Raw genomic sequence first — 12,533 nt, forward strand, 5'->3', positions numbered from 1 at the left:
TTCAGAAATTATCCAAGGCTGTAAAACAAAACTAAAGTGAATAACCAAACTGCAGGCGACATTGCGTCATCTATTGTAAACTCCAAGCTGACTGTAAACTCCGAGCTGACATCTGATGGGCAACTCGAATTTATTTTCAGATATCAAATATATGTGCAAACACGTACTTGTGAATATAAAATACTATATCACAGTAGTTTGAAACAAATTATGTTCAAGTCGTCCAAGGTTTGTCCTTTTTAAAAGGGGTCTTACTTTTATTAGTCGTACGGTATGAACTTTCTCCATCTATAACGCCTAGTAGGGTATATATATTTCAACAGAGTGAGCCGAATGAGTTATTTAAGTCGCAGGATATAAAAGGTATGTATCATTAGAATACTTTAAATTTGCATATACGGAGTTTTGTGAATTCTTGAACAGTGTAACATTGTGACGCAGTGATGAAACTCCTTGATTTTTGCTCTGTTGGCCAAGCGATATTGCCCTGCTGATTGAGCGCTATTACAACGAGAGGGTAATCCTGGTAATACGAACAAAGCACAGGATTGCGTTTGTACAACTTGATAATTTGTTTTTTATTGTGCATATATCTTTGGTAAGACTGCACCCCCACCTCCACCACATTCTTGGAATAACTTAGAAAATGACATGAGACGCCAAGACAGAATACTCAACGCCGTTGGTTGAGCATTGAAGTCAAGCTATTACACAATCTCTCACTGATCCCTGATGTGTGTTTTATAGGACACCGCAGTATAAAAAGTGAAGTCCACAATTTTATAGCTCTAGTCCGATGGACGGCATTGGACTTTGAGTTCTAATGTTGGTAGTTTCTCTAATCGTGCTTATCTTGGGCGACTGGCGAGAGTGGGGACTCGTTTTTAATAAAACTCCAGAAACATCAATTTACGTCGTCCAATAGCTTTCGATAGGATTACAATTATACTGGTTTAAAAAAATCGAAAAAGAAAATATTAAAATATGAATCTATTCTTTCTTTCAATAAACAGCCTCTGGAGATCACGTGAAACAAGTTGCAGATTAGATAATAATTCTATTCATGTTCTCGATATTCTGAAGTTTGTAATCGGAACGACCGATATAACTGTTGCACGTATTTGCCAAAGCTGGCTTAAAAATCATAAAGGTTTCGTGAAATATACACTTGCAAAGGTTTCGAATGCCAAAAACATGCATTTCTGAATCTTCTGAGTTAGCAAATGCCACGTGCTTTCCTCCAAAATAGACCGAAGTAGGCGTTACTGAAAATATATTTGCGATGGAAACTAGTTTCAGAATCATTGTAATCCCACCAAAATCTATGGGACAACTTAAGTTTCATTTCAGTTTACCTGTAAGGGGTTTTCCCCAAGATGACAACTTCATATATTTTCTCGACATGTTGTAGACCAGTGGTTAAACTGGGGGGGGGGGCGGCTTTGAAGCTACCAGGGGGTAGATAATTACATTACCTACTAACTAAAAAAATCTCAGATGGATTTTCTCATGTCTGAGAGAGAGAGAGAGAATGCCTGTTGTAGATGGGCGGCGCCGTATCTACCGGTTTCAGTTCACGTTCAAACATGAGCTCAGAAGGGAGGGCGGAGAGTGGTACATGAGTACACTCACAGGCTCACACATGAAGTGGGGATTCTGGATGGTTGAACTGGGTGCAGGGGGAAATGACAGAAGCGCGCGTGTGAATCGACGTAAGGTGGCGCCAATATATGGGAAATTAATGATTGGCTGATGTCGATGACGTCATCAATACGTTGCACCCACCACCACCCTCATTGGTTATTTAGAAAATATGGAAAACGGATTTAGGTATCGACAACACAGCAGTATTTTTTTATCGTCACGTTAAGAATATCACTTTATCTAATTTATTCATGCATCAAGAAACTTACGTTATCAAGTTATACTCTTAATTATCTATTAAGTTCGAAAAAATATTTACAGAATAATTATTCTGTAAATATTTTTTCGAACTGAATTGTTGTCACGATTGATAATGCCGGCTAGACTATATGTTTCGCTTGAACGAACTTACTAAACCAATCCTAACCTAATCTAACTAAACCAAACCTAACCTGGCCAAACCTAATCTAACTAAACCAAACTTAACCTAGCCAAACCTTTTATAACCGAACCTAATCTAACTAAACCAAACTTAACCTAGCCAAACCTTTTCTAACCGAACCTAATCTAAACCAAAACTAACCTAGCCAAACCTAACTAACCCAGTCTAACCAAACCAAACTAAACCTAACCAAGCCTATCTTAACCTAACCTAACCAAACCTAAACAAACCTAATCTAACATAATCAAACCTAACCAAAATTGACATAACCAAACCTAATATTACCAAACCTAACATAATTAACCTAACCTAACCAAACCAAACTCAACCTAACCAAACCTAACTAACCCAACCCAATCTAACCAAACCTAACCTAACCAACCCTTACCTAACTAAACCTAGCCTAACCAAACCTAACCTAACCAAACCTAACCTAATCAAGCTTAAGCTAACTCAAACTAACCAAACCTAACCAAGTCTAACCAAACCTGATGAAACCTTACCAAACGCAACAAAATCTAACTAAACCGTATTTCTTATTTATCTGTTTGTCAACTCGTTTAACACATTTTACTTATCTATTTTGCTCTTTTGCCAGAGAAGGGGCGAAGATGTTTTGGACGGTGACTTTGTGCGTCACCCTGTTGGTTCTCCTGCTAGGGTACTGCCACTATCGTCACCAGTATTGGCAGACTAGGGGAGTCTTCGTACCCCCAACGGCTCCCATTCTCGGAAACATACACATGGCCTTTTCCAAGAAGGAAAACTCTTACATGTTCATTCACAGGGTACGTTTCAAAAAATACAATTTCCATTCGTCTCCTCCCCCCCCCCTTCACTCCCCCACGCTCGCTTCTTCCGAAGAAAGGGGATACTACTGTGCATTGTTGTCTGCAAATGACTTAGGATTTTTATATCAACACTTCCTTAGTAAATATATCACCCACCCCCCAATACCACCCTCCCTAATCAAAGCCAGGTTAGTGTGATACAGAAATAAGAATTAAAAGACTGATCTGTTAGAAAGATAACAACTACAGAATTTTCCAGATGACTGGAATTTGAGAGTGGAGGATACTTTGATAAGGTAGACTACTTGGAAAAGGCAATTTTGAAATGAAAATCGATTTATCATTTTGGAAGAGGACCATAGTAACTACAGTCGCGTTGTGAAAAGAGAAAAAAAAATTAGAAATCGGATTGTTCCACTAGTACATTAGGCCGAACCTGAGCTGTACTCTGCTTAAGACGTTTACAATGTCCCAAACAATTTTCATAGTTTTGCATTCATGCCCCATCTCGATTGAAGCTCGCTCTTCGGCCCAAGCACTGTCACATGTAAACTCACTCAATTTACAAACATGATCACCAGATATGGGGATGAGCTTAAGGTAGACAAAATGCCACAACCAGACAGCGACCAGTATTTCTTGAAGCAGTTTGAATTTTGATCATACTGAAAGAAATTGTGTCGGAATAGACTATCTGTATAACAAAGATGTATCTTATGAGGTAGGTAGCCAGCTAAGGTATGCAGCCTCCTCCACTCACCTCACTTTTATTCGTCACCCAATTGTTTCCCTTTTATCTTAGCTCCTCGAAGCTGGGATGTCATTTTGTGGAAAATTTCCACAAATTTGTGGGAGAAATTTGCTCACATGGTATGGACATATGAAGATATATGTGCTTCAATGAACTTATTTGTGTATATAATAATTCCTTCTTTTTCTAGTGAAAAAAGTGGAAATCCAGATTTCGTTGTGGGAATTCTGTGAAAAAATGTAACTCATTTGTGAGAACTGGCATAGATCACAGTGGCAATCCTGCCTCGTAGATAGACACAGTACATCCACAACAGAGCCCCACCGCTTCATTTACACGCCGACCCTTCCTCCTTGTCCCTCATACGAAAATAAGACGGGAAAAGATCCTTTTGTGTCGCGTCAATTCATAGACCGTTTAAAACAATTCTCCACTCACACCTAAAGTGTGCCTTCTCCTCTTCCTGCTCAACACGATTCTCCTTTTACTGAAAGCCTCCTCTACCCCATCAATCCATCTCATTCTCGGTTTTCCCTTCAAGTTCACTTCATCTACCTCTTCCTTCCACCTCTTTCGATTCTCCCATCACTCATTCTTTCCATGTACCCAATTCATCTTAATATTGTTTCATCAGCCCTATCTCCCAGTTCTCATTCCACCCCCGGTCTTTTCTTCACCCCATTTCTTACCCTATCCATCCTCATAACCCCCACCATACTTTTCAAACACTTCCTCTCAAACACATTTATTTTTTTTATTTTCTGTCTCTCTTAAATTCCAAGTCTCCGCCCCATACAGTGTCGTAGGCATAATCACCCCTTCACATAATCCTCTATTTGCATCCATCCCCAGATACCTATTCATGACACTTGTCATCCCCCACCCCCAAAATTTACTTGTTTCTATCTGCAGTTTACATACCCATTCCTCCATTCCCTGTTAATGTGACCTTATTTTTTGCTTCAGCTCCCAGTAGTATGCGTTACGCTTGTCAGCGGTACCAGCAAGTTTCTCCATCTAGTTCTATCTTGGAAGACCAATTCCTCTCTCAGTTTCGATGTTGGGCACGTCATGTCTACTGAGAGCTTCTTCGACAATTTCTTTCCATCTCTTTCCCTGTCTTCCTCGTGGTCTTCTTCCGCCCGGTATCCACTCCCAGCATCTCCTTGCAACTTTTTTTTTTTCCTACTCTCCTTTAAGACGTAATGTACTACCACCTTACTGCCACTCTCGACCCGTGTAAATGTCATTACCTTGTTCTTACTTACATTTATTTTCAAATTCCTCCCATCACATAACTTCCCAAACTCTGTCACTAACTGCCTTAAGGGCCATTTACACGGTCAAACACTTTGACAAACCCGGTTTGTCAGACAAGTGGTTGAAGTGATGTTTGACCGTGTGAATGAGGTATTTGGTCGTCAAACACGTTTGTCGAACGTGTTTGATAACCAAATACCCTATTCACACGGTCAAACATCACTTATAACACTTGTTTGACAAACCGGGTTTGTCAAACCGTTTGGCCGTCTAAATGCCCCTTTAGACCCTCCTCTGAACTAGCCAAAAGCGCTATATCGTCAGCAAACTATAGCTGGCTTACCTCCCACTTCCCTACACTCTATTTGACCATTCCCAATCACTTGCCCATCACCCTCGCATTTACCATCCGTACTGCCCCACCCGTGTTCACGTTGGACAACCATGGCAACATAGCAGCCATGACGGAGCTCCACCTTCACCTCGTATCACTCACTCTCGGCATTCCCAAACCTAACATAAGGTCTACTACTGACGTAAAAGCTTTTGACTGCCCTCTCATTTAACATCCCCTCATATAACTTTCCAACTACGCACAAGCTGATCCAACTAAAACTGCTTCATTCATATTTATCCTCGTCTCCAGTCCGACACACTCCACTCCTTTAAGCACACATTAAACAACCTCACTGACCAATCCACTACATCCGTTCCTCCCTTTATAAAACATTCCACATGACACCCATCCAACCGAGGTGCCTTACCAGCTTTCATAATTTTCAATGTTCTTTGTACCTCATCTTTTCTTGTATCGCTATCATATTTCTCTCCCATCATAGTCATTTTCCTTGGTCCTCTCACTCCACAATCAATCAATCCCTAACTTCCACATATAACAATGTCTGTCCATGTGCACCTTTTACCTTTTCGTCTCTACCTGACCGACTCATTGTCTTCGTTTCCTTTCAAAATCTTTTTATTCTTTAATTTACCGATTTGTTTAATAATTGATTAATCAATTAATTAAATCATTTTCTATGTATTTATATTCATTAATTAATTTATTTGTTTATATATTCGTTTATCTATTTGTTTGTGTGTTTGTTTATTTATCTATTGTCAATCCCCTACCCCATCTGACATCTGCTCTCCTCTTTCGGTCTCTCAGGGTTATTCCCATTATTGATCTCTCCATTCTCCTTTGTGCAGTCCTTAGCTTTGTCTCCATCGCCTTCGTCAGTTTCCACGTCTCACACCCATAGATTATTGCTAGCAAAATACATTCATTGTAGATTTTACATTATAAACATAAAGGTAGAGAGCCTCTCAGGATTTTATTATACTTACCAAACACTTTCCAACCAATTGTAATACGTCTTTTTATTTCATTGTCATGATCTTTGGTCGCTTTCACCTTGTGGCCTAAATAATTATGCTCTTCAACTTCTTCAAGACTCTCACCATCGATTATAATCTCTTTACTTTGCTTTTTCGTGTTGAATATTACTTTGGTTTTACTCTTATTCATTTCTAAACCTACTTTGAGACTTTCCTTGTTCAGATCACTCAACATATCTTGTAAGTCTTCTGCTCTTTCTGAAATGAGAATGTCGCCCGCAAATCTTAGGTGGTTGAAATATTTGCCATTAATTTTCAAACCTTTCTCTTCCCAACTCAACCTTCTGAAAATCTTTTCCAAGTAAGCCGTAAATAATTTGGGTGAAATGGTATCGCCTTTCCGTACTCCTTTCTCTATTTTGATCATTTCTGTATCTTTATGTAGTCGAATTACAGTGGTACCTTTGGCATAAATATTTTCAAGAACCCTTACGATCTGTTCGTTTGTAGCCTGCTTGCGTAGCGAGTTTAGTATTGTCACTCGGGGGGCACAGTGTGCAATGTGATTTGAACTTTTGCTTTAGCCAGTGAGGTAAACGTCTTCGTAGTGTCGCAGTGTACCGCGGTAGAGTCCTCTTTTGTTCATGTCCCCATTATGAGCAAAGGTTTTCTCACTGTCCAAGTTTTTTCAATGTGTTTTATATTGCATAAGGGTCGTGTTCAGCATTATAGGGGAAGAAGACAAATGGACTTTGGTAGTTCATGTTCAAAACGAAAATGCTAACAAATATTTCGTCCCAATACTACTGCTGCGGTTTGGTATATGAAGAAGTCGCACGCCAGCATGCGCGACGCTTCTTTAATCGACCTGAAAATGTACTTGTGTATCTCTCAACAGATGTTCATGAAGACGAAGGGTCCTTTCATGGGAACTTACGAGATCCTGAAGCCGAACCTCATCATCAGGGATGTGTCCCTGGTTAAGCGTATCCTCGTCAAGGACTTCGACCACTTCGTGGACAGGAGGAGCGTTAACCTGAGTGCTTCTGCCGATCGAATATTTAACGAAATGCTGACCAATGTTACTGGGGAGAAGTGGAAAGCACTTCGTAGCATAGTGTCTCCAACTTTCACTTCGGGCAAACTGAAAGGTCTCTTCCCGCTGATCTCCGAGAAGTGCCAGAGGCTCTTGAAGTGGTGCCTGACGGAGGGAACCCTTCGAGACAAGGTCGACATGAAGGAACTCTTCGGTCGCTTCACCTTGGAGGGCGTGGCAACGGCGGCCTTCGGGATTGAGAGCCGCTGCATCGAGGATGAAGACGACGAGTTCTTCAAAGCTGCCAACGAAGTGATGAAATCTCCTTCTTTTCTGGTGGTAATAAAGGCTATCGCGTTCATGATGATGCCGCGACTCTTCTCCTTACTGAAAATAAGACTAACAAGTCCTGCCATCGATTACTTCAAGGACAACTTAACAAAAACATTAGAATTGAGGAAAAACATGGAAAGACGTGGTGACTTCCTTGACCTGATGATGGATGTGGAAAAGGAATGCAAAGCTGGAGCGAGAGAAAACTATCGTAAGTTAGTCCTCAAACTTGTTTATTTATTTTTGTAATTTACCCTCATTATTTGTTGATTGCATACAACACACACACACACACACACACACACACACACACACACACACACACACGGTGGCGCGGTTGGTAGAGCGCTGGACTACGAGCACGGTGGTGCTCGCAGTATCTGGTTCGAATCCTGCCCAGGGCCGAAATTATTTCGGTATCGCTGCGCCTCGGGTCGTTACTCTGACTCTCGTGGGCGGGGAGTTGTGTGTGTGTGTGTGTGTGTGTGTGTGTGTGTGTAAGGTCATAGCATTACCCATAGATAGGTCATACCAGCTCTGAGCTCTCTTCCGGGAGGGAAATAGCTGTCGATCACGAGTCCAACACGTGATCTAAAGACCAGGGTGAATACACACACACACACACACCAACACACACACTCACACAAACATGCGTACATACAAACATATGCGTAATGCCAACACACAGGTTCTATAAACAGCCTCCTTGATTACCATAACATATATAGCCTACGTAACCTTGTATTTAGAATATTCGCACATCCTTCACTTTCACAAGTAAACACATATGTCATAATTAATTTGCATGTCATTTTACATATACGAGTATATATGTATATATATATATATATATATATATATATATATGTATATACATATACATATATATATATACATATATATATGTATATATATATATGTATATATATACATATATATATGTATATATATATATGTATATATATGTGTATATATATATACATATATATATATTGAAACATTCTGATAACATAAAGTGGGTGAGAAGAGGAAAGACTGTAGTCTAGAATCTTAATACGAGTTTTATTCTTGACTAGTTTCGCTATAAGCTTTTTCAAAAGTTTGTAGCGAAACCAATAAGAATAAAACTCGGATTGAGACTCCAGTCTTTCCTTTTCGGAACTTATTGATACTGTATCTGACGATGGTCCTCAGAGATTTGCTTAAGAGAACTAAAAGGAGTGTTTTCTTTTTCAGCTGTCACTGACGATACAATAATTGCCCAGTCTATCCTGTTTCTGTTGGCTGGGTATGAGACGACCTCCACCACACTCGCCTTCTTCGCGTATTCTTTGGCAAAACACCCCGAAGTCCAGAGGCAAGTTCGGGAGGAGCTGAGAAGCCTGGTCGACGTCCACGGAGAAATCACCTACCAGGCCATCGTCGAGGCCAAGTTCCTTGACGCCTGTATGCACGGTGAGGGAGTAACCATAGGGTCTTATCCTTCTCAAGTAATCACTATACTTCTAAGGCAGAAATGATGGGAAGATGCACAATTGTAGCCTGCCTACATCAGTGGTTCTCATATTTTGTCCCATCCCCCTGTAGCGCCCTTTGGTGTACATGTAAGGATGTCATTCCACTCCATTTACTAATATGTCTCACTCAGATGGTGATAATTAAAACAGTGTGATGCTCTGGAGGTTGTGCAAATTATAGTATCTATAGGGTTGTAGTTTGTAGGTAGAACAGTACTCCAACAGTTCGAGCCTGAACAGTATAACAGTAATTCGAACCTGAAATTATGTGATCACCCCCGCAACACTCCTGGCGTACACAGTACCCATTGCCTGGCTCCTCTCGCCTTTGTGCTGTTAACTACTCGCGTTGGTGTACGGAGAGGAATTTCATGAATAGGTACGAACCCTTTTTGGATAAGAGGGAGGAGGACGGCACCGTGTCCTTTACCTGAAGAAGGACCGACCCGCTGATTTGTCTGTCACTGTTGTTTTCATGATTTGCAGAAACTTTGCGCTTGTACCCTCCTGCCCCCGCGCTGGAACGGAAGTGCATCAAAGATTACGCGTAAGTCCCGGTTCCTTGGTTTTCTGACTTTATTGTTTCTTTTTTCTTTTTCTTCTGTTATCCTTTGTTAGACAGTCGGTGGGAAAAAATGGGTATTATCTTGCAAACAATGAGCTCTCTCTATGCACTTTCATAAGTTGATTCTGACGTGCGAGTTTATATATTATATGAAGGTTTGATTCTTCTGAAGATAGCGGCCACTCTCTCTTTCGTTGGATGCCCTAAGGTCGCATAGGGCATTTGGGCTCTCACAGAGGAACATGACGTCATTGTGACATCCCGCGACGTACTCGTCCTCAAACTAGCAGGGCCCTAAAGCCCCGGGCGACTTAGGGGAACCAGCCGAACGACCTCGAGGGCTTTTAGGAAGAGTTTACGGATTGGCTTTGGGTTTTAGCTAACCAAGAGGCCGATTTCTCTCTCGGCGGTGGGTGAGTGAGTGGGTGACTGACGCCTGGGTTTCCCTTTCAGCCTCCCCGGCACTGACATCACGGTGAAGGAGAAGATGCTCGTCGGGATTCCAGTCTGGACCCTGAACAGGGACCCCGAGATCTGGGAGGACCCGGAGGTCTTCAGGCCAGAACGTTTCCTTCCGGAGAACAAGACCCCCGACCAGAACTTCGCCTTCATGTCCTTCGGCCAGGGGCCCCGCAACTGCGTCGGTAAGAGGAAGGTCCCTCGGGACGTTCTGCTCGAACTTGGGCTTGCTCCCACGACGGCCTCACCCCTCCTTTCCCTTCCCTTTACTTGCTTTGGAAACCTGAAGATCCTCACCCTCCCCTTCCCTTCCTCCTTCTCCTCCTCCTTCTTGACTGGGACAGCTCGGCAGTCCCCACCTTGTAAAAAGTGCCACCAAGTCAGAAATACACTTGTAGGTATTGAAATCTACAATTGCTTAAAGATCTAATCCAAGGCTTTGAAATGCGAGGTAAAAATGTTGTCCCTTTGGTCACCAGAATCTTATCCTTTGGTCACGATGCCCGGTTGAACTTACTTGCGATTAAGATACTTTCTGTTATTCGGTTCCCGTTAGTACTACGGTGGCGAAAGGGACCGATACCCTCTTTTCTCATGAATTGTTGTTGGCCGGATGTCCATATAATCAAGGAACAATCCCCCCCCCTCCACCACTACTTCCCTCTTTTATTTATTTCCATCAGTGAGTGTTACCTGCCCTAACAGTCCAAGCGCACAGAGCAAAGGTGACGGCTTCGGCCGCAACTATGCACCTTGTGGCGTATGCTCCTTACCACCACTAACAACTATTTCAGATCCTTCCTCCCCTCCAAACGGCCACCTCCATGTGATCTCTTTCTTGTCTGTCATTCCTCTGTTCCTTTTCCCTGTCGCGAATTTGAGTTCATAATAAACTAAAACTGCAACAAAAGACCGTTTGTTGCTGTCACATGCAAGACGTTATTAACTAACTATACACCGTATGGAATTGGAGGTCATATACTAATTTTGTCTGGGATAGTGTTAAACAATTGTAAACAGGACATTGTTCAGTTGTAAATGTACACTCCAATGAATACAAGATGAATGTCATCCTCCGTTTCAGGAATGCGGTTTGCTATCCTCGAGGTCAAGTTGGCGATAGCTCATCTAGTCCTCAACATGGAACTTCTGCTTGGTCCTGGCCACGAAGGACCACTTGAATTCAAGGTCCACCTAGGGTCTCTTGCAGCTAAGGATGGGATTAACTTAGCCTTCAGGCCTTTAGACAGAGACTAAAGAAGAGCATGAATGGATGAAAATGTGTAATGCGGCCGTGTTTACCCAGTCGTATCTCACTGTGGTATGCAGGAAAGGGGCTATGCTCTTGGAGTCCTGTGTCTCTTTTTCCGTCTGTCATACCGTTCATGTCTTTTCATTTTATTCCAGTTGATGCATCTGTATGCAAAATTGTATTTCTTGATACCTTTTAGGCATGTAGTCCCCAATTTGTTCTCATGATGTTCCCCAAGATGTACATTTTGGATCCATTATATTTGTGGCAATAACAGTGTCAACAGCAGCAGCTGTTTTCACGTCATGAATCTGGAGGACAAGACCCAAGCAGAGGTTGTAGATATAGAAAATAACGTTACATTTGTCATTGAAGAAAACATTAGATCAGAATATTCCACTCTTTTTTCGCGACTTCTCCACCGACCTGTAGGGTGATTTTCATCACCCCAATTTTAGCCATAGACAGAAAAGGTATGTGTATAAGTATGTATGTATAATTTACAGTAATTTTGTATGTATTGTAGTATGCATCTTCAAATAAAATCTATTGGACATAGTCGATATATCTCTTCATGCTGGAAATAGAAATGTAGTCAATTCAACTAAGAGTAAACACAACGAGCGTTTATGGCGGTGGCAAGGATGGAAGTGGGGCCAGTCGTAGCTCAGTTGGTAGAGCGCACGTCTAGTAACCAAGCGGTGAATTCGGCGTCTGTTTGAACCCTCGATGCGACGCAGAGGTTAGAATAATGGCCTCCGACCACTGTTCACCTTAAGATCTGAGGTTATTTGGATATCACTGTGTGATACATCAGTTTCCTCCGGGCATCGTTACTGCAGTGGCATACCGTGAACAGTGTCTCCTGCGTTCGTGTGTGAACAGTTCCGGACCACCGACAAGGTTTAAAAAAAAAAAAAAAAAAAAAAAAAAAAAAAAAAATAGATGGAAGACGCAGCAAAGCGTTGTTGGAATGTGAACGTTGGGTCCACAGTGCATCTTACTTGGTCTGCCCTCTCGTAACCAGACTCGACGTCACCTGGTGTCGCGTTCCTTGGGATCCAGCGTGGGTAGTTCGTGACTGACTGTGAGGCATTGGCCTCGCAACGGGTAGTAAATCAGCGTTTTCTTCATGCAATACTTGG

The 12,533-nt window shown here is 41.9% G+C and overlaps 1 protein-coding gene across 1 annotated transcript in view; it reads left to right on the top strand.

Annotated features, from left to right (window-relative positions):
• Positions 1–11,946, top strand: part of LOC143018353 (uncharacterized) — a 57,721-nt gene extending 45,775 nt beyond the window's left edge. The window contains exons 15-20 of the mRNA XM_076173712.1: positions 2,685–2,874; positions 7,125–7,806; positions 8,832–9,050; positions 9,599–9,659; positions 10,131–10,321; positions 11,221–11,946. Coding sequence (XP_076029827.1) covers positions 2,685–2,874; positions 7,125–7,806; positions 8,832–9,050; positions 9,599–9,659; positions 10,131–10,321; positions 11,221–11,393 — 1,516 coding nt within the window. The 3' untranslated portion in view covers positions 11,394–11,946. The remainder of the gene's footprint in view (positions 1–2,684; positions 2,875–7,124; positions 7,807–8,831; positions 9,051–9,598; positions 9,660–10,130; positions 10,322–11,220) is intronic.
• The last annotated feature ends 587 nt before the right edge of the window (positions 11,947–12,533 follow it).

This window comes from Oratosquilla oratoria, chromosome 34, assembly GCF_046742065.1.
Source record: "Oratosquilla oratoria isolate Oo_2021 chromosome 34, ASM4674206v1, whole genome shotgun sequence".
NCBI lineage: Eukaryota > Metazoa > Arthropoda > Malacostraca > Stomatopoda > Squillidae > Oratosquilla > Oratosquilla oratoria.